The sequence below is a fragment of the Mirounga angustirostris genome, unplaced genomic scaffold (genome assembly GCF_029215605.1).
Source record: "Mirounga angustirostris isolate CCGP_5_RB_7025 unplaced genomic scaffold, mMirAng1.0.hap1 SCAF_1, whole genome shotgun sequence".
In the NCBI taxonomy this organism is placed as follows: domain Eukaryota; kingdom Metazoa; phylum Chordata; class Mammalia; order Carnivora; family Phocidae; genus Mirounga; species Mirounga angustirostris.
The window spans coordinates 30740475-30763108 of NW_026991709.1; the positions used below are offsets into that span (position 1 = coordinate 30740475).

At 35.2% G+C, this 22634-nt stretch overlaps 1 protein-coding gene across 3 annotated transcripts in view; it reads left to right on the top strand.

Annotated features, from left to right (window-relative positions):
- The window catches only part of ROBO2 (roundabout guidance receptor 2), a 589127-nt gene extending 570641 nt beyond the window's left edge, over positions 1 to 18486 (top strand). For 2 of the 3 annotated variants that reach the window (XM_045902670.3, XM_045902671.3), the window contains exons 25-27: positions 3669 to 3842; positions 12535 to 12735; positions 14406 to 18486. In XM_045902670.3, the coding sequence (XP_045758626.2) occupies positions 3669 to 3842; positions 12535 to 12735; positions 14406 to 14407 (377 nt within the window). In that variant the 3' untranslated portion in view covers positions 14408 to 18486. Of the gene's footprint in view, positions 1 to 1297; positions 1481 to 3668; positions 3843 to 10041; positions 10315 to 12534; positions 12736 to 14405 lie in introns of all 3 variants that reach the window. The other variant, XM_064580151.1, reaches the window with a different exon arrangement.
- Positions 18487 to 22634: the final 4148 nt, after the last annotated feature.

Below are 22634 nucleotides of genomic sequence, written 5' to 3' on the forward strand. Positions count from 1 at the left end.
TAACTTCTCAGGTCCTTCTAACCCCTCTGGTTTCTGTTTTCTCTCTCTTGAAAGTGCATGAACCCGTGTGATTGTATCCTGGCACCTGGACTAAAAATACAAATACTGCATCACAGCAACACTCCTAACGATACTGTTGTCTCTTAAATACTGGAGAAAAGGGGTGGGGGGAGAATCTACGGCACTTGATTTTAATCTCTTTTTTGTGAATATGTAATTGGTTAATGTAGAAAGCATAAGTGAGCTTCTTATAAATATTTTTTTGGCTCTCTGTTTAAAAAGTTAGGCTAAGCGACACTTGGCACTTTATTGTGCCATAAATTAATGGTACACAACTTAATAAATATTGTAATATTAATTGTATTAAGTAATAGATTAAGGTTTCCGTGTGCCTTGGTCTAAGAAAAAAATCTAAACTTGTAAATGACTTGCTGAAAAATTAAGAATACAAGTTATTTCTCAACATCTTCATATTTTGTAGTTCTTGACACATGAAAGTGCAGTTCTTTTCTTCTATTGCCATATTGCATTTTGCAGAAAAATCCATATTAATGCCAGTTATATCCTTCATAATGGTTAATTTTCTAAAACAAAGACTCATAGTAAAGAGAAACCTGGAGTTCTTAAAACAATTAAAAAGCAAAGAAAGCATCCTGAGCTTTGAAATTAATAGAAATTTTAAAAGATACATTTTTTCTTTTGTTCTAAGTCTATATGCTCTGGCACTATTTATACCTTTTTTGTTTATAGTGTTTGTTGTTATATTTCCTGATTATTTCAATTTGTATTTTAAAATCTTGAAATGATTCTAGCACTTCCACAGTATACCAGTGTATGTCGAATGGAAATCATCGTTTGAGTCTGCATTAAATTCAAAATATATGTTCACCCTCTTCCTTCATCGGAGTCCTTGATAAGTCTACTTTAAATACACTACGATTTATTTCAATAGAAGTGTTCTTCTCTGAATTGTAGGGCTTAAAATATACACAGCAATTCTCTTTCAGAAAATGATTACGTGATAATTTAAACAATGTCAGACTGGAACCATACGAAACATGTTTTGTTTATGTGTCGCAAACAGGTACAGGTTTTAAAGGAGATTCATTCTTCTGCACTAGGAATGTTTCAACCATGGAGGATGCTTGCATGTGGCTGCAGAAGTCAGGATGAAACCAGATTTGCCTCAAGGAGGAGTGAGGAGTTGAGGCAGCCTACTTGTTCCTTAGTAGAGTGTGTGCAAGGAGATGGGCTGTCCAATATATACCACTCACTAGACAACTACATTTGTTTTTAGGTTCAATGGTAAATGGATGGGGCTCTGCATCTGATGAGGATCGTAACTTTTCTAGTCATAGATCTAGCGTAGGTAGCTCCTCCGATGGCTCCATTTTGGCCAGCGGCAGCTTTGCGCACGCATTGGTGGCAGCAGCAGATAAAGCTGGTTTTAGGCTGCATGGAACCAGCCTTACAAGAACAGGTTGGTAGACCCTGAGTCCACACTCTTTGCATCTTTGCATGAGAGAATCTTGTCCTTTAGACACTGAAATATTTTTCTCCTGTTCTTTCTCCTCAGTGAGTCTGACTGCAGGGCTTTCTGTAATATGCATGACCACCATTGCAATCCTCAATTACCAGAACTTTCTTCTGATGCTACTTTTGCAGAGCCAAGAGTAGGCTCCTACTCACCACCTTCTATCCGTTCTTTCCCTTTCCCTTCGTGGCTCTGCTGATTAAATGAAAAATGCTTCCTTTTTATATTACAACCAAGCTGCAACTGAGATTGTCATTAAATTTTCAATAACTCACATGTTGCAAAATTCTCACACAATCGATCGTGTGCTCAGTGATTGAAATTATTCGACTTTTATCGCCATTACTTTCCTTTGCCCCATTTCTTTCTGCAAATGCATTTTCTGGGAAGGCTTTCTCAGCATGGGGTGAATGGGTCTAAGGCTGTCAGTCTAACAGTTCAAATGGCTGATGGTCTTATTAATTGTTTGGCTGTTAAAATTTTAACCCAATAATTTATTATCTGTTTTAAAGGATGCTAATTAAAGATACACCCACTGCATTTGCAACTTGAATAAAATGATGACTACATGCGTATTGCTCTTGCCATATTCTAATTTGGGTTTCTGAGAACAATTGAGTACCAATTATATAACTTTTCATGTATCAGATTCTTTTCCCCAAAAGAAATGTGAGATACATTCTAATAATAGATCAGTAATTTGTGTTTGTTGTTTGACTGAAACAAAATAACTTTGGCATGATCCATGCTATTATATGACTGTACTTCTTAAATGAACTTATAAGAAGGTTCTAATATATGAACTAAATGGAGCTACCTTACAAAACAAACTAATGAAGCCTTTAACGCATTTTTGAAATCTTAATAGTATTAAACTAGTAAACTGAAGAAAAATGATTTTGACCATTCACTAAACTCTCGGGTGATAAAAAGGAGTCTTGGAAGTTTTCTTTGAATTATACTATCAGTATTTCTTTTGAGTACGCATTAGGAATCTTCAAGCGTATAAAAAAATGTTTCCAAGCATTGCAGAGGTTTATTTTTCATATAGCATCCGAACTAAAATATGTTGTAATAAAGCGGTTATTTGAATTTTCTTGCTTTTTGTGGTATAGCTCTAAGCACAGCAGTAAGAAAGTGCAAGGAAACTAATAAATTAGAAGGCGTAAGTGCATTTCTTACATGTATGCTAATTGCTAATAAAGCATTAAGCAATATCATGTCACATTGACTTAAGAAAATGTAACTACATACAATAATTTTGTGTGAAATGAAAGCATGCACAAGAGAATAAATACATGCACATAAAATAACCCTCCCTTACCATAATAAACATTCTATTAAAATCACAAGATGTTGAACATTTATTAGCTACCCTTTTCACAAAATAAATTTCCCTGCGTATGTACTAAACCTCAAGAAAAGGACATAACACAATTTCATTTTTCAATGAGAATTTGGAGTCTGCTCAGATACAATAATAGTCATCAGAAAATACCTATTGCACTTTGGATATGCAAGGTGAATTTAACCTGCTATCTATCCTATACTATACACTAATGTTATTGAGTTTCTGTAAAAGAGGTAAAATTCATCGTGCATTTGTATGGGTTGGTAAGGTCAGTTTAATATATGTCTCTGAGCCGATCTTTCATGTAGATTTGTCAAATGCAATTACTTCAGGACCTTTTTCTGTGCTCAAAGTGAGTTTGTAAGATTTCATGGATAAAATTTGGTTAAGCAAATAAGAAGTACATAATTCAGTTCAGAAGTAACTTCTTTAATTTTAAGAAGTAAAAGCAGCGTGAATTTGCATATATCCATGAAAATATCACTAAGATCGTCAAGGTTAAATAAAAATATAATCAAGTAATATCAAGTTTTGGGTTGGTGGATTTGTTTTATATCCATTTGCTTGAATTTTTTCAGTCGGCAGTGTGTTGGTTACTAAAAATTGGGTAAAATAAATGCAACAAGGCATATTTTTTTATGGAGATGCACCAGTATTTGATATCTTCAAATGGCATCTCTAGGCAAGTTTACAGGTTAGGCTGAGTAGAGTAGAAATACAAAACAGGCAGAATCACTGCCTTATGACCTTCTCTATACCCCATTCCCTTTGTTTTCTTTTTAGGCAAAGCTTTTACCTCCTCTCAAAGACCTCGGCCAACCAGTCCATTTTCTACTGACAGTAATACCAGTGCAGCCCTGAGTCAAAGTCAGAGGCCTCGGCCCACTAAAAAACACAAGGGAGGGCGAATGGACCAACAACCAGCATTGCCTCATCGAAGGGAAGGAATGACAGATGGTAGGTTTGTTTCTTTCTCTCTTGTCTCCTCACTGAAGAGATGCGCTCCGTGCAAATCATTAACTTAGATTAAAGTAGCTATGGTAGATTAGGCATTGCCTCATTATATAACAAGGCAGAAAACCTAACAATATGGTCTTGTTCAAATAAAACACCCTCTTTTCTAACAATCTGGAATTATTTCTGTATTACCAAGCCCCAAGAAATGTGTGCCATACCACTTTTCAATGTTGATCTTGCTGCCATTCTGGCATTTTCCATTAATGCTTTTTAATGAACATTCCCCTTTGAGGTTAGGAAAGAAAACGTAGGTAGCACATGCACTTCCCGTGCATTTCTGTTTTAAACTTGGGACATTTCTGACATCAGATTAAGAGAACTTAGATGTATTTCACTTTTGAAAAAACCATGAAGTGCTTTGTAATTTAACAATTTTTTTAGTTTTATAAATTTCAGGGCTAAAAGCATACTACAGATCATCTGGTCGATGGGTCAGCAAACTTTTCTGTAAAAGTCCAGATAGTAAATATTTTGGGCTTTACCTGGCCATACAGTCTCTGTCACAAATACTCAACACTGCCATTGTAGTACAAGTGTATTATCGGAAAAAAAAAAAATGAATTGAGTGTGAGTGATTTCCAAAACCTTATTGATAAACAGGCAGTGGCTGAATTTGGCCCATGGACCATAGTTTGCTGATCTATTTCAATTCTTTTATTTATGTATAGCATTCAGTCTTTGAGTATTTGCTGGTTTCAGGAAGTACAATATTCCTGGAGATGTCCTTGTTCACTAAAGATTAGTTCATCTCTATAAAGTGGGATCTATTTCCCACATGTTCAACTTAATTCTCAGACATTTAAAAATAGGAATACAAATATTTATCCTGACGTTTTCTTCTAAGGAATATTTAAGATGATTGATGTCAATAGCCTAGTATAATGCCCGACCCAAAGGTAAATTTCTTCCCCCTTCTCAGCGCTATCCCCTACAGGCGCACAAACTTTATCCTGAGGTGGTTCTACTAAACACCAAAAGGATGAACTTAGCCAAGCTGCACATTAGAACCATCTAGGGCGCTCTTAAATTATACCCTGGGGATTGTGATTTAATTGTTCTGGGTGAAAACCAATTATGGGTATTTTTAAAGCTCCATGAATGAATCTAATGTGCAGTCAGCATTGAGAAGCTATGACGGAGTCCATAGCATTCATTTCAGTCTCTTAGACTTACCATTATAGGACAGAATGAGGCTTAGTTGGGAAAGTACTTACTCTTTATTGGTTTGGGGGAAGGGTCTGTATCTGGTTGCCATCTTTGTGCTTTCGTTTGTCATTTTGTAATTCAGGGCCAACTTTAAAAGTCAACCATAACTTGTTCTAAAAGCTTTCAGGTTTACTTATCTTTCCTGTTACCTTGTTTTCATTGGGAAGTGTTTCTGTGGAATTTGAGGGTAAGGGTGCACTCAAGATTTTGATTCCTTTATAAACGAATATCCTGTGGTGAACAGAAATTCTCACCACTGCCTTTCTGCCTCAGATGATCTGAAGATTAGTTGAGCACTTAAAACAGTCAGTAGTGTTGATGTTATTCCCTCTAGATAAAAAGGACCACCCCCATTGATATGGTAGTCATAAAACTCAGAATTAACAATTTTTTATAGTTTTCCTGCTATCAATGTTGTGGAAAGAGAAAAAAAAAATTTTTTTCTGAAATGTTTGAAGATTATTTCCAGAATATGTGGAAGATAAAAAATATAAACCAACAAAATGGAGAGCGCTCCTTTTCTTCCTAAAATACTTTTCTTGCAAGGTTTTTCAGAAAGTCTGGTTAAAGCAAGCTGCCTCCTACTTTAAAGCATGATCAATTTATTACTTATCTTTCTAAACAAGAAACAGGTCCCTAACTCTTAAAGTTGCCAGCATTTCAAAAGGGGGTTATGGATTATGTGTTGTTTGTAGATATACTTTGGAAGTAGTGATATTGCAAGGGAAATTTTGGCTCCCTTGTCTTCCCAAGTTTATGATTCAATGATGTTCTAGTTATGACAGGAGGACATTTATTATGGATGGCACTCTATAGATTATCTTTAAGGATGTTGTTATTTTATAGTAAATGTATGTGCCATAGATTGATATGGTATGAATCCATGCATCAGTATTAATTTTATAGTATTTGTATGTAAAATCAAACTGTTCTTTTAGGGAAGGCTGCTGTTTAGTAGCACTTAATGTATAGACATTTTTATACTAAAACTTTTGCTTTATACATTTTAGAATTATATTTGGTGAGTAAATTAATCAGGCTAATTACTGGCAGCTGCTATACCAAACAGTCGCTTAGTACAGCAAGTTTGTTTCTCATGGACACAGTAATTTATAAAGGTCAGGTTGCTCTCCTCTAAGTAGTAACGTGAGGATGTATGCTTCTCCAATATTGGGATACCATTATTTTTAAAGTGAGACATGTATGGCTTCTGAGCGAGGGGAAGACAAAATCTGGGTGATCACCTGGGAAGTTCTATGGTCAGGCCTGCAAGTGGCACATGTCACTCCTCATTTCCTTGACAAGAGCACTGGCACATGACATCAGACTACTGACTAGAGTGGGAAAATAGTATTTTCTTGTGTCTAGTAGGAGGAACTGGGAGTGGTGAAAAACATCAGTCTCTGTCTCAAAGGCAAAGCAAACCCCAACACACACATCGAGGATTCTTCTTCTGCCTTGAATAAAGACTCTTCTAAGCAGGCATTGCTCAATTGAAATCGTCTATTCCATTTGCATAAGCTAAAGAATACCCTTTAAAACGAATATATTGACAGATGCTGAAGAAAGAAAGCAGAGAAAGTAGTTTTCTATCCATCAACCTTTTTTCCTGAGATCATTGCCTTCCAGTCTGTTTTCCCCTCGTTCCTAATGTCCTGGTTAGAGAAGGGACTCTTTCCTCTTCCACAAACTAGCTCTGCTACAAACTAGCCTGTACCATTAAGCAAATTCCTTTATTCATTAATCTATTCATTCCCGTGCCAAATGATAGGCTGGAAACCAACAGGCAAAATTCCCTGCCTTTTTGGAGCTTACATTCTATTGAGGGAAGATAAAGAACAACATAATTATATAAGGGAAAATAAAAGTATATAAGATGGTGGTAAGTGTCATGGAGAAAAAAACATAGGAAGGAAGTCGAGAAATACCGGGGATAAAGGGGGGGAGGTCTTTTTAAATAAAGTCTCAGGGAAAGCTTGACCAAGTAAATGACAGTGGAGAAGACTGGAAGATTAAAAGGAAAATAGCAATGCTGATATCAAGGAAAGGTCATTCCAGGGCATGAGGACGGCAAGTGGAAGCCTGAAGCTTATTTGCTGAAAAGTAAGAGAAGCAGTGTGACTGAGGCAGAGAGAGCAACAAAATAGAATATGAAGTTAGACAAGTCAGTGAGGGCCAGTGTTTATAGGATCTTAAGCTTCTATAAGGACATTGGCTCTTACTTTGAATGGGAAACCATCGAAGGGGTGTGTGTGTGTGTGTGTTTAAGGTGAAGGAGTAACATGATCTTACTTATGCTTCTATTTTAAAAAAAAACACTCTAGCTGTTATGTCAAGATAGACTAAATGTGCTTCTGTGCGGAAGTACAGAAACCGCATAAGAGGTTGTAGAAGTCATATAGGGAAGAGATGTTAGAGGTTCCACCCGAGGTTAGAATCAGTGGAAGCAATGAGAAAGATTGAATTCTGGCTATAGCTTGGCAGAGCCCACAAGATTTGTTCATGAAATTAACACAGGCTGTAAGGCAAGGAAGTCAAAGATTACTCCAAAGTCTTGGTCAACTTGTAGAATGCAATTGCTGCTAATTGAGATGATGAACACTACAGAAGAAGCATATCTTGTAGAGGAAGGTCCAGAACTCAGTTTTGATATGTGAAATTTTAGATACTTTCTAAACATCTAAGTTGAACTACTCAGTATGGATTTAGTCATGTGAGTCTGGAGCTCACAGAAGGGGAGATCCCAGCTGTAGATATTTGATTTCTTTTTGCCTTTTTTTTTTTTTTTAACCTGAAAAAGAGGATAATAACGGCACATATTTCATTGGACTGTTGTGTGCCTGACAATAAGAAATCCTCAGTAGGCCAGTAAGAGACTCTTCAGTGAATTGATTTATTTGAAATGAATCAACATGGAAATGAATAATAAATTTAAGTAAACATATTTGAGTACATACTTTTATTTTTGCTGCAGTCATTCTTAATCCATCTTTTTCCCAATTTGTTTATTTCAATGTTCATGCCATGTTCTTTCTTCTTAGAATATAAAAACTCCAAGTATATTACTTAATTATGTAGCCATATAATTTCAGGTTAAATTAAATAGTAAGCAGAATTTTGGCTAGCATAAGCAGATGCCATTTTGGCCATTTTAAAAATGAAGCTGCTTTGATGGAGAATAAAAATCAATGACCAGATATGTTATTTTGAAAGCAAATATAATAATTCCTGCTCCTCCCCACAACTGGCAGTCTTAAGTCCAAACACACAAATGAAATAATTACTTTACATTTATAATAATACATACTAAAGGAAGTCAGTATTGAATAAAAGGAAACACTAAACTCATTGGTGGATTATTCTACAAACAGATATCACAATATTGGATTAGCTCTTCATTTTGGAAGAAATGTTCCAAGTGCAACTTTATTCTCCCAGATGGAAATGCTGTTCCCTTCAATAATTAGTAATTCATAATCTAACAAGAGAACATACATAAGAACTAGGAATTCTGCTTCAACATGGGAACTCCCAAAGCAGATGCAGAGGAGAGTATTATTGTCAATTCAATGGAGGACGATATCATTTCTCATTAAGGGAGAATATAAAGCTTCTTAAAGTCTTTAAAAAGAACAACTTAGCCTTCCTTAAGGAAGCTATCTTTTGTTCACAAAAGTTTTGTGCTTTTTCCTTTTAAATTTCACAAATAGTATTATTAGAAATAAGAGCACAAATACAACAATGATATGGGAAATAATGGACTAATATTATATGCAACAGCCCCTATTAATAATATAAATTTGTAGTGCATATATTTGATTTTATGAACAATTAATGTAATCACTGATATTCTAAGCATGAACAGAGAAGTTTGCAATAGTATGCCAGAAAAATTAGAAGGTAGTAGTGTTTAGAATGTTCAGGAGATTTCAAAATCTTCAACAAAGTAATTTTAGAACTAGTATAATGATATAAATCACATAATAGGACTAGTACACTACTTAAAGAAAGATGAAAGAAGAGATTAAGATCACGGTTGAAGACAATCAAAATATAAAGGTGTCATGATCCAAACAGCTAATGAAAGGAAAATGAGAAAATAGCTGCACGTTCGAACTTTTGATTTTTTCATATCTTATATTTAATTTAAAGAGCTTTTTTGCAAAGTTATCTATTCTACTACATCTCAAATTTTTATGATGACTTGTCTATTCTAGCACCATGAAGCATATTTTATCTGTACTCTGAACATTGGTTATTACTTATTAAAATTAATACACTGGAAGATTATAATGTATTAGTTGTAACTCATTAGCTAACTCATGAAACGAACAGCCAGAATTGGTTGTCAGGCAGAATGTTAATTGCATTTAATAAATGTTAGCTTAACCCTTTGACTGTTGCTAAATGTACCACATACATGGGTAAAGGCAGTCATATGTTGCATATAATATGGCATATAGTTCTTAATTTCCTGAGGGCAACATTTCCGATGGAGACTGGCAGGATAACCTTTATTCTTCTCGGGGCCTTTCATTAACGCAGCTGCTAGAGTGTCTAGTCATTTTGTGTCACGATATGTCTACTTTGAGGAGGTGGGGGTGGACAATGGAGAAAATATGGAGAACACATAAATTGCCTTTTATACCTTGAACGTTAGCCTCAATGTGCAATTGAAAACACTGTCCGCATATACTAGTTGAAATCAGTCGATTTTGTTTCAAAGACACTGTGATCCAAATATAGCAAAGAGATCAATAATAGGCATTTTAGATAGAAATAACTGACCTTTGCCCCCCGCCTCCTCCCCCCAAATTTGTTTTGCATGAGTGAGACTTTTAAGATGGCACGGGTTTTTTTCTTCATCTTGAATTAAAACCTGTATTTTTTCATTAAATTTTAGTCCATTCTAAACATTATTCACAATTTTTAGATCTTCCACCACCACCAGATCCCCCTCCAGGTCAGGGTTTAAGGCAGCAAATAGGCCCGAGCCAGCATGCTGGTAACGTGGAAAACTCAACAGAGAGAAAAGGAAGCTCTCTGGAGACACCACCAGCATCCAGCTTAGAAGACACAAAGAGCTCATTGGATTGTCCAGCTAGAACGTCCCTAGAGTGGCAGCGACAAACCCAAGAATGGATAAACTCCACAGAACGCCAAGAAGATATACGGAAAGCCCTACACAAACAAAGTGTTGGACCAGGTGTGTTCTGCACAGTCCCAAGAAAGCGTGGACTTTTACCTTTTGTTTTCCTACCAGGTATTTTAGAAGTGGCAGTTGTTTAAGAGCATCTGAAAAAAGTTTGCCTTGAGTCACTGTAAAGTTGGGATTCCTCAGCAGAATTTACCAACACACACCTTAAGGCTGATTCCCGTGGGGATTTTTCCTCAAGTTAACCTCTGCATAGGGGGGTATTTGAGCTCAAGAGACCGCCAAGCTTCACCTGTATTGTTCAGGAGACAATTTGATTTTTTGCCTTTTAATGTTTATATTGAAATACTTTTAAGACCTCTAAATTTCATCTTAATGTCAATTTAATCCCTGCCTTCAACCAATTTCATTTTGACTGAAGTAACTAGTCATTTTGAAAGCAGAACTCACTTCAGTCAAATCATTGAATTCATTGAAATCACGAAGTTGCTTATAAATGCACACAAATATCTCAGGATAGAAAAGGTTAAACTGGGCCTGTACTTTCTCCAACTGATTAAATTTAGTTGATTGTTAACACTTCACTGGGAAATATTCTTGTTTATAAATCAAGCTTCCTGGAACTGTCCCAAAATAAATGTCATCATTTGTGGTTGGATTTTTTTTCGGAAGGGGTAGTGGCTGTTGGGACCTATTATAGAAATACATTTTCTGGAACATTTCTTCTCATATTGGATTCACTTTCATTGAGTATTAAAACATACACACAAACACACACACAACAACATTTGAGAGTTTCTTTACACATTTATTTTTTACTTTGGACTCAATCTTTTGTAGATATGTCCACTACCCATGCATTTTCAAAAATTATATGATGTCACAACTTGGTGCCTAAGGTTTTAGAAAATGTAATATATACAAGAGCCAAAATATGTCAATTTTAATACCTAGACTTAGTGAAACATTTAGGAAGCTTACATCATTCAGGCTGTGAGAGAAAAAGTATGTGATCCTTGAGACTTCATAAAGACCATCTAAGGAGAGAAACAGTTATCACAGTAATAATAATGGCCATACCTAAAAGAAGGAAAAAAAAGAAGAGGTAGAGAGAAAAAGAGGAAGAAAGAAGGAAAGAAAGAAAAAAAAGTTTCAAAATATTAGGTACCTAATACACATCGTGTTATTTGTAGGGAATTGATACATAAAATATGTTTTCATTTATTATTATTTATTTATGAAAATGTGTATTTCCCTTTTTCTGTTAAGGAAATACACAATCTTTAAAATAATGTGTTTCTATCCCCAGAAACAACAAAAATGTAGGAAGCTTATTTCAACTAATATAGTTCTTTATCCAAATTGAGAAAATGTTGCTATAAAGTGAAACAAAAACCATGTTTCTTCAATCTTTTTTTTTGTTTTGTTTTTTGTTTTTGTTTTTTGTTTTTTGTTTTTTTGTTTGTTTCTTCAATCTTTTTTATTGAAAAATTTAATTGGAGCCACACTGAACACCAGAAATTATACTCGGAAATGCTTTTGTTAAACAATATGGTTCACTGTATGCAACTCCCTTTTATTAATAAATTTAAATTTTGCAAATGATATATAACATATTTTTATCCCCAAATTTGTTTTTTTTTAAGATTTTATTTATTTATTTGAGAGAGAGAGAGAGAGCATGAGCGGGGGGAGGAGCAGAGAGAGAGGGAGAAGCAGACTCCCTGCTGAAAGGGGAGCCCAACACAGGGCTCATCCCAGGACCCAATCCCAGGACCCCAGGATCATGACCTGGGCTGAAGGCAGACACTTAACTGACTGAGCCACCCAGGGCCCCTATCCCCAAATTTCTTTTAATTTAATCCTGTTTTAGATCCTATTATCAGAAATGTTATCTGCACATGGAAATTTTTTAAATATCTGGGCTTATTAAACCTCTTATTTTTAATTTTACTGAAGAGTGAAATGGGGACACCCAGGTGGCTCAGTCGTTAAGCGTCTGCCTTCAGCTCAGGTCATGATCCCAGGGTCACGGGATCCAGCCCCGCATCGGGCTCCCTGCTCCGCGGGAAGCCTGCTTCTCCCTCTCCTACTCCCCCCTGCTTGTGTTCCCTCTCTTGCTGTGTCTCTCTCTGTCAAATAAATAAATAAGAAGTCTTTATTTAAAAAAAAAGAGTGAAATGGTAAAATAGCCCATCGTGAACTTAGTATTAAAAGTTTGTTTTGCCTCCTTGTTGCTCGTCAGCTTAGCACTTTGTGTTTCTTTTTCAGAGGAGACATTGGTGCCCTACAGCAAGCCCAGTTTCCCATCTCCAGGAGGTCACAGCTCATCGGGAACAGCTTCTTCTAAAGGATCCACTGGACCAAGGAAAGCCGAGGCGTTGAGGGGAAGTCACCAGCGCAATGCCAGCGACCTTCTTGAAATAGGATATATGGGCTCAAATAGTCAAGGACAGTTTACAGGTGAATTATGTAAGTGCTTTAGGACACTTAAAAGGCTCTGGTGATTGAGAACAAAGAGTGGGTTAATAATGTAGGGGAGGAAAAAGTTTCCTTGACCCTCTTAGGGTCCCAGCCTGGGTCTGAAAGTTAAACTGATAAAGACAGATTAACAGGAGAAAAGCCTACAAATTTTATTGAATTTTTACATGTTCATGGGTGATTTCAGAAGAGCATGAAGACCCAAAGAAGTGACCAGAGTAGAAAGCTTTTATATTTTTTAGACAAAGAAACCATAAACTTGTGAAGATTTTATGAGACCGAGGGGTTTGGGTAGGGGAGTAGTCAATGGTAAAGAAGTAACTAGGAAGATAAAGGTTAGTTTAACAAGGTTTGTTTGCACAGATTTCTCGGTCCCATAACTCTCTGTCCCTGGGAATAAGAATGTCTTCCTTCCTCTGGTAGAGGGAGGGTAACTTTCATGTGGAAGTTTTATGACCCATTTCAGAAAAGAAGAGCCAGTGGGGAGGAGGGAGGTCAGAGTGACTTTCCTGCCTCTGTTGGTTTCTCAGACTTCTTCAGCTTTCGATATTCAGTATGCCAAGGTGTCATATTTTGGGGTAGCATGTCCTGAGCCTCATCAATAATATTGGGACTATAAACAAATTTCAGAATAGTAGAAATCTTTCTTTGCTATGAGAAAAAAATCGATTATGATTTTGAGCAGGTTCAGTCATAATGTAGACCACTGCTATTTACAGCCATCTATTAAATGAATATTTCTTCTACTTCAAGTCTGATTTACCCTATACAAAAATTGCCTATATTTAGGCAATTAATCTTAACATTTAGAAGTTAATTAAACATAGTCCACTTTGCCTTTTAAAGAATCTCAGGAATTCCTCATTCCCTAGTTGCTCTTCATTTATTTATTTTTTTAAATTTAGGCAGTTGACCTTGTAAAGCTGATCTTTGATTATAAAAACATTTTATAAATAAATTTCTTTTTTGAATAAAGAGCCAACATTGATAGTATAACTAATCTATAAAAATAACATACCAGGCAACAGAGAAATATAGCATGTCACAGTACGTCACAGGAAGAAGCACTGAATTCTTTGTGTTAATTTTTTTCATGAAATTTACCAATTCTGCTATCCAACCTCAGAATTATACTTGTCGAATATTTTCATCTGCTTGTTTGGATTCATGTTAAAAGCACTGCTGAAGGAGCAGCCCTGGGTTCCAGTCTTCTCAACCCAGAGCAAGTAAACTACCTTCCCAATCTCTCTACTTCCTGACCTAAAACATGGCATTACTATTACGCTTACATATACTGATCTGATTATTAAGATATGTTTATAATTTTTAATTTGATTCGTGACTACTTGGGTTTTGCTTTGACTTTTATTTTAGAGTGACTATAAACTCACAGGAGATGTGCACAGATAACTCTCCGTGGATTCTAAATCTCCAGATTTTACAATGTTTCTTTCGTGCTCGCTTCGGCAGCACATATACTACAATGTTTCTTTCTTCCCCTCCCATCACTGTATTTCCCAACTTTACACACTCACAAAATCTGTCTGATGATGTTCTCTTCATTTATTATCTATTCGCCTTGCTTCTTGTTGTGCTGGTCAGGATGAAAGACTACTTAATTTCAATGCAAACTTATTTCTGATTTTTTCATCTCTTTGTAGAGTAACTGAGAGGAGACATGCAAAGCTGCTCTGAAGGACCACCAGGTCTGAACTCATGGAAGTGATGACACTAAACAGTGCAATGAACAATTTCTTTATTTATGTACAATTAAAAGAACTGTAAATGCAATGTAAAGACACACAGCCACACATATCCCACAGATATTTTACTTGTGTTCTTCTCTTAACTACACCACCCACCTTAACTCTTTCTTGTCAGGAGTATATAAAAAAAAAAAGAAAAGCAAACTCGCCCTCCAGGAAGAAAAGGATTTTCCTCTGTATATAATTTCTTTTGTGCATTGCTATGCAAGCTCACTCTTTTTAGATCTGTTCATACTATTGTCTGTTTTTATTGGTCTGTTGTACTATATGTGAATTAATAGGCTGTGGTGCCATATATTAACTTTTAATTGTGTAACTTTTATGTTTAAATTTTGCACTGCAATTTTTTTTGGTGATAAGCACAAATCTCTACTCCTCGTGACATGAAGAACAAGACTGAATGTGAAGGGAGTTTCTGTACTGTAAGCTAGGCTGGATATGCTGGTTGGAACCAATCACGTTAGATGGTTTGCAGCTGGAGTGTAGGAATAGGAAGATGCAAAGGAACAGTGGTGTTGGCAAAGTCTTCTTTGAATATCAGGGACTGAGTCAATAAAAAGAAAAGCAGAAAGGTGGCTTTTACTATTGACAAAAAGAAGGGGTCAAAGAAAGAAATTTAAGTCTTAAGGCTAAATAGGCATTACAATATGCAGGTAGCAAAGATGTACTAAGCTTGCTAAAAAAAAAAAAAAAAAGAAAAAGAAAAGAAATCAAGGTTATATGTAGAATCAACTTAACCTGTCATTGTAATTGACCCATCTGAGAATTATAACAAGCAAAAGGAAATTAAAGTGTTTCACAAGAGCTGTGTTTATATTACAGTTTTTATAAGAGCATTTTCTGAATTACCATAATTAATCTCTCCAACTCATTAAGTCAGAATATAATGTGAAGTTCCCCAAGGAAACAAACAAAATGAACTCTAGAATATCTAGCAAATAGTTAAAGAGGCAATTTATTATTAGGACATACTCGGGCTGCTTCCAAATGCAAAAACTCTATTGCAGTATCTCGTTTGATCTTTCTAATACATGTACAGTACACACTAGAGGATAGAGCTGCATCACTTAAATTTATGACTTTGAAAAAATAATGCAGTCTATAGACAACTTTGTGTTTTATTTGGTTAAAAAGTGAAGTTTATGCCACAAATGTATAGCCAAATTGTAAGTGCTTACAAAGCAGTGCTCAGAGTATGTTCAGTTCACAGTAAGTAGATTTATTGGGATAAACATTTTATGGTACATTCTCAGAAATTGGCTACCAACTAAAATATGTTTGACCCGTTTTGAATGAGTAAGTTGAAAAGAAAAATTTAAAAGGAGAAAAATGCATGTTTATACACTTTTTAAATAAAACCAAACCTCATTAAGTGGACATTAATAACAGTGTCCTGCCTCATTTGTTTCCACGACTTTGAGAACAAGAAATTCCTGAACATCAGTCATATATGGTCAAAATGAATCCGACTTTGAAATATAAGTCAGCCCCTGTATGCGTAGAGTCCATCAGTCAAGCAGAAGAGACCTTCCCTGAAATTCCCACTTGTGACATTTTTTCTGTGTGCTGCCTACACAACTTTAAATTCTATTTCTAGTTATACTTTCTCATGTTTTTCCTATGATGTGTTCAGTAGTTGGTATTTTGAAAAATGTTCGATGTAATGATTAGAATCATTTCTAAAATATGGGACCTGCTTGAATGACAATTCATGCTCCCATGCATGATTGGCTCAGTCACCAATTCCATATCCTATTGTTATAGCAAAGGGATAATATAATTCATTTTCTCTATCCTTTTTGTTCCCTGAGACTGCATCAACACAGGCAAGAGTGGAGGAACGTAATGTTCTTTATGGCCCCCAACATCTTCTTGGTGCCATGTAGCTCATTTCTTCACCGAAGAGAAAAAACATTCTGAGACACACTTATTAAATGCTTTATCAACTTTCTACCACCAGTGCCTGAATTTTAATGCAGTTTGCTTTCTCTGGGTCAGATTGTCTAGGGAAGATGAGAAGTTCCTGTGAAGAATGACTACATACTATTCGCAACTGTAGGATGTGAGGAATTTAATTTTTATTTATGCGGTTCCCTACTTCACCTCTTTCTATTTAAAAGCAAACAAAGTTTTGTTCATTTGTGTTCCCTCTTTATGCTTCTCTGTAACCCACTTTAGAGTAAAGCTTTAATTCATTACATTTATTACACATATATGTTGATCCCTAATGTGACAAATAAACCAAGACTTCAATGTAGAGTATGGGTATAAAAGTGACTTCTGGAATAACGCAGGACATAGCATCATACCTTCCTGATTATTTTCAGTGTATAAAAACGTAACCGTTTTGGGGCACCTGGGTGGCTCAGATGGTTAAGCGTCTGCCTTCGGCTCAGGTCATGATCCCAGAGTCCTGGGATCGAGTCCCGCATCGGGCTCTCTGCTCCTTGGGAGCCTGCTTCTCCCTCTGCCTCTCTCTCTCTGTGTCTCTCATGAATAAATAAATAAATAAAAAAAATCTTTATAAAAAAAAAAAAAGTAACCGTTTTGGTTAGATTTTGTCAGTACAGACCCTACAGTTACTTGGAATGTTCTTTTAGAACATTCCCTTAACATTCTCTGTTAAGTCTAGTTTTATATGTAAATTGGTTAGTAAAATCCTGCACCCAATATATCATCCTCACACAGATACAGAGCAAGACAAAATGCTGTGGCTATCCAAATGAATTCAGGAATCCTATCCAAAAATCAAAAGCTTTTGTCAACTTACTATATGTAAAAAGCTTCTAATCAGTATGTCAGAATGTCATTAGAAGAATGCAAACATGTATAAGCCCTCCCGGAATTTTTTTCATTTTGTAGCCCATTGAATGAATGTGATTAGAAATTCACTGAGCTCACTCTTCTTCAGGTCTACACAAGGCCTGCATAACTTGTCAGAAGGAAATCTGGTTGGGAGAGAACGCAAACTCACCTTGTACTCACAGGCCATGCGGCTGTGCAGTCAAGCCCCAAACAACACAGCTCCATTCTCAACATGCCACGTCTCCACTGGGGAAAAGCCAGCCAGCACCCCAACTCAGGTATGCCTCCGAGCATGCAGGCAGAGTCGGCCCACCCCTTTCCAGATCTTTTCCATGCCATATTTAAAGTGGGATAGTACAGGGGCTTGAAAACAACGGATTCCTTCACAGGATTTGAATCCAGTTCGAGGGAGCATATAGGAAAATCAAGACGAACACCTAAGGTGTCCTATAACAAAGGGAAGTAAATACATTGCAAGTATGCTTGTTCTAAGTAACAAAACAGATAAAATGGTGTTCTATGTCATAGTTGAATGCTCTGGGTATTTAAAAATATCTTCAATAGGATTCAAGTTGAAAGTTTGTACGAGCTCTGATAGAACACCTCCAAATTTCTATTCAACAAATTTATGCAACTGTCCATCGTCAACATAATTATACGAATACCAATGAGCTCTAAACTGTGGTTTATCTTCGCCCTGGAAAGTGATTGTGTGTCAGTATTAAAGATATGAAGAACCATGACATTCACTAATTTGTACATCTGCTTCTGTACATTGTATTTATAAAGTTACATGACGAGAATTGGTGTAAAGCAATGTTTTCCCACATCATCTTAGAGGTGAAGTTACTTTGGCTTCTCTATCATGTGTACTTCAAATGAAACCCCATACCTTTTTTCAGTGAAGTTCCATTTATCTCATCATTTTCTTATCTCATCATTTTCAAAAGCATTTATTGTGACTTTAAAGTGTTGCAAGATAAGGGATTTTGTGGCCGTGGGTAGACTTTTTATACTTTGTTTTATAGATGGACTTTTTTTTAACTAGTCTGTTTAAGTCACCAAACAGCGTCCAAAATCTTAATGTGTTTCATTTGATGTTGTTAGCTCAGAAAAGAAATTGGCATAAAATTGGTTAATAGTATTGTCAAAGAATTGTGTATTGTGTACTCACTGGGAAAAAATAAAATATATTCACATTTCAAATTTGTAAAAAAGCCATTTATGTAAAACAGACTTGCCTGTAGAAAAATCAAACACAGACCATTCTGTCACTTTTGCAATTTGACATTAATATTTTGTGACCAAATGCATAATCTGATTTTCTGCTTTGGTAATGGGTTGGGCGGTGGTAACTAGACAGTGACATTGACTTATAGTAGTGACTATATTGATGACACTAATGAGGAATATAAAAAGCATTTGAAATTAGAGATTCCACCTCTAAGCCCTACTCTCCAGATCTGATCTCCCCCACCCTATAAAGACCTTCAGGTAGACAGAATACAACCTCTTATCTACAAAATTACCTTCAAAAATTATTCTTTAAATGTAAATAAATATGAGAATGGGAAGAAAGTGGGTATTTCTTAATTGCCTTAGAATAGCTAATGATAACTTTTTATAAGAGGATGGATGTTGAAAAGTTATATTAGAGACTGGGTAGAAAAGAGAAATTCCCTACTTTATTGTACTTCATTAATATTTCATTCTTTTTCACTAAGTACAATTACAGGATCAAATTATTTCTAAAAATAAAAAAAGCTCCTGTATTCTTTACGATAATATAGTAATAGTAAAAATGAAATAAAACTACTGAACTCTAAAACAATTTATTTAAAACTAGTTTTAAAGCACATGGTAAGTGGATAATACACTTCAGAGTTTCATTTAATTTAGATTAACAATAGGGAAATAAAACAGTATTAGAGGAATTACAAATAATGTTGCATTAATATAATACAATGGCATAATACGTGTGATTAAAGACAAATATATCATTTACCAATATGATATATAGTAGAAGAACTACAAAACACTCATTGCTTTATTGAATCTGGGTGCATTATGGAAACACCTACAAATGACAAAAGGGCAAAATTACTGGAAAGATTTATTAAAATAATACACTGTGCTCTCTTGATTATTACATATTAGCTAAATAAAAGATATACCAGTGTTTCAGGAAAGCATTTTAACAAGAAATAATATTTAATGTCCTCAATTTGTGAAATTGTCTTTTTTATCTTCCAAAGAGAAGATCGGCCAAGGTCATGCGAAATTTCACTTCAAACAGAGATGTGAAATAAAACTGCACTAACTGAAAAACCAATTGCAAGAATTCACAAGAAAAGCGTAAAAGACCTAGTAAGGCAGGAAGCTTAACATGCTGTCTCCAACAAGGGCTCTTTCATCTCCATGAATTTAGTGCAGTCTTGGTTTCCACTCTCAGCCTCAGGAGGAGTTTTCTCCACGCCCAGAGAAGGAATTCGGTCTTCGAGAGGGTTACAAAGCCTTCAAGAATCCGAAAGACAATGCAGGACAACTGTAAGGCTGTGTGTGACCTGCCTTTGTATCTTTCAGCCCACATGCTTTCTCCAGGAAGTAGTCAAGCTACTAGAAATACACATAATCAGTTACCTTGGCAATTAATCAGGGAAAGGCACTTGTGGTTTGTGATTCAAATACAGTACCTGGGGCGCAGGTCAATGTCCATGATGGGGAATTTGCAGGCCACTGTAACTGCCCTCAGATCATGACACCATAGCACCCTTTGTCTATAAAATGTTTTTGATGGATACAGCTTTTAGGGAGTAGACAACTTTTTTGGACAATTTTTACACAGTGTTTCTCTAGACAACATTTATGAATAATTTGTTTCTGACAAATGGCTTGTTTTTTGTTTGCTTGTTTTGGTTATTTATTCACTTGTTTTGCAAGCTACTGCGACATATGCTAAGAACCATACAAAATGGTTAAAACAGAATTAACTTTTGCCCTCATAAATAGATGAGTATCTTCTGTGAAGTAGGGCCCCACTCTCTGGGAAAGTATCTTTTTTGATGAATGTTTTTGAGCTAATCGAAAAAGGCAATGAGCAAGGCTTCCAGATATATTTGCAAGCAATAAAATCTGCATTAGTTTCATTCATATCCCCTCACCCTGTCCTATTATCCATATTCTAGTCTTTCTCAAAAATACGGAATTTTAATAGGTATTTTAAAAATAAAGACAAAAACAACGGGTGAACGTGTAAAGAGATTTCTTTACTACTTGACTTCTTTTCAAGTTTGCTCAAATTTTATATGACATAAAACCCTTTGTCCTGAGGCATCTTATGGAACTAGTACTTTGTGACACCCACTTTGAGAAATATTCTCCTAGAAACTTTATTCTGTCCCTAGGCATTACATTAATGGCCCCAAAAAACCCTTGCTGTGGTTTTGTCTTTTTCTTGTCCTAGTTTTTTAAAGTCAATATAAACTCATGAGAAAGAAACATGAGAATCTCAGGTATTCTATGGAGATAACAGAAATGCTGTTCAGTGAGAAATTGCATGTACCCTTCCCACTTAGGACAGAGTTTAAGTACTTAATTGAGATCAGTGCTCAGCACTTGAGCAACAGGGATGATTGCATTATGTTCTTTAGATTTTCCACAATCCTTTTGTATACCGTTAAGTCTCCAAATCATTAGACTAAACTAAAGCAGGAAAATACACTCATTGTCTCTCCCCTCCCAACTCACAAAAATTCACTTTTGAGACTCCTCTATGATTATTGCTAAGTTCTACTTCAAATAGAAGTTTGCTAAAAATAATAAAAAATAACAAAACGAGTAACAAAAAAAAATTTGTGGCTCACACAAAATTTAGGGGGAGAGGACTTAATGATTTCTTGGTAAGAAAACATGGAACTAAGTCCCAGTGGAAGGGAAAATGTGGCGAATTTGTCATGAAAATCAGTGTACTCAGAAATAGATAAATACAAACATACAGAAGAGAAATTGAAGATTACCGTTATATGAACTTTCACTGGCATTAAATAGTATAAAAAAATATGATATAAGAGAAATTACAATGAAATGGGGGCAGTTGGGATTTAAATTTACTTAATTAATTTTGAGATGGTAGATGAATGCAATCAATAGATTAAAATGCCCCAACATAGGTGTTTTGAGAGTAATTGCCAATGGGTAATGGTTATTCTAATAAAAAAAGATGGAACAGAAAAATGGAAGCAGCCTTAAAAAAAAGACATAAATGGAGAATAGCATTCAGCTTAAAGAGAGGGATTAAAACATTTCAATAAATATGCAAGCATTTCTTGTGCAAGTAATTATCATCTGTCAAGGATTAAGCCTTGTTTTCATTAATGTTGATGATATTCATTTTTTCCTAGCGTTTCCTGGCATTTAAAGTATTCTACAGCTATACCTAAAATGCATAACACAAACACCCATGTACATATGACAACAAATTTAAAGAAATATGTGTGCTAAATATTTAATACCAAGTAATTCTTACTAACATCATTTGAATAGTTATTATTTAAAAGGTTAAAATTTATAATGATGTTAAGAACTGTTTTCATCAATGAATCTCAAGTGGAAAGATATTTTGAATCTGTTCTAGTAATAAGCCAAATAAAAAGAATTATATACTTGAAATGTATTATATAGCCAATACATGTAGTAGGAAATTCATACATGCACACACATAAACACATATACCTACACACCCACATACATACATATATATATATATATACACACATACACATATACATATATAAATAATTTCAATTCAGTAGAATCTAAGGTATGATGAGTAGATTTATAGACTATGGAAAAGAGGCACTAACAAAGATTACTGGGGTCAAGACAGGCATTCCAGTCAGAATAATGCTTCCGATACTATTTCTCTAGACAAATTATATATGTATTTATCTGTATGTATACATATAATAATGTGCATTTATGTTTACATGTATGCACTTATATTTGCATATATGTATACATATGCTCATTTATATATATTTATATGTATACATATACTCATATACACATACATATATGTATTCTATTCATCACATATATATAAAACTTTCATATCTATGTATATATGAAGGAATGGATATTTTGTCATTTGAATGACCACATGTTTTAAATGAATAAACAAATGTTGTATACATAGTATTTTGCTTGGCACAGTACAGTGGGGCCTGGCAATAACAAATCATACAATCTCATTATGAACTAGTTGGAAGCAATATAAGACATAGAGTGAACATTAAACTAGAAGTAGAAAGTGAAGCAAGT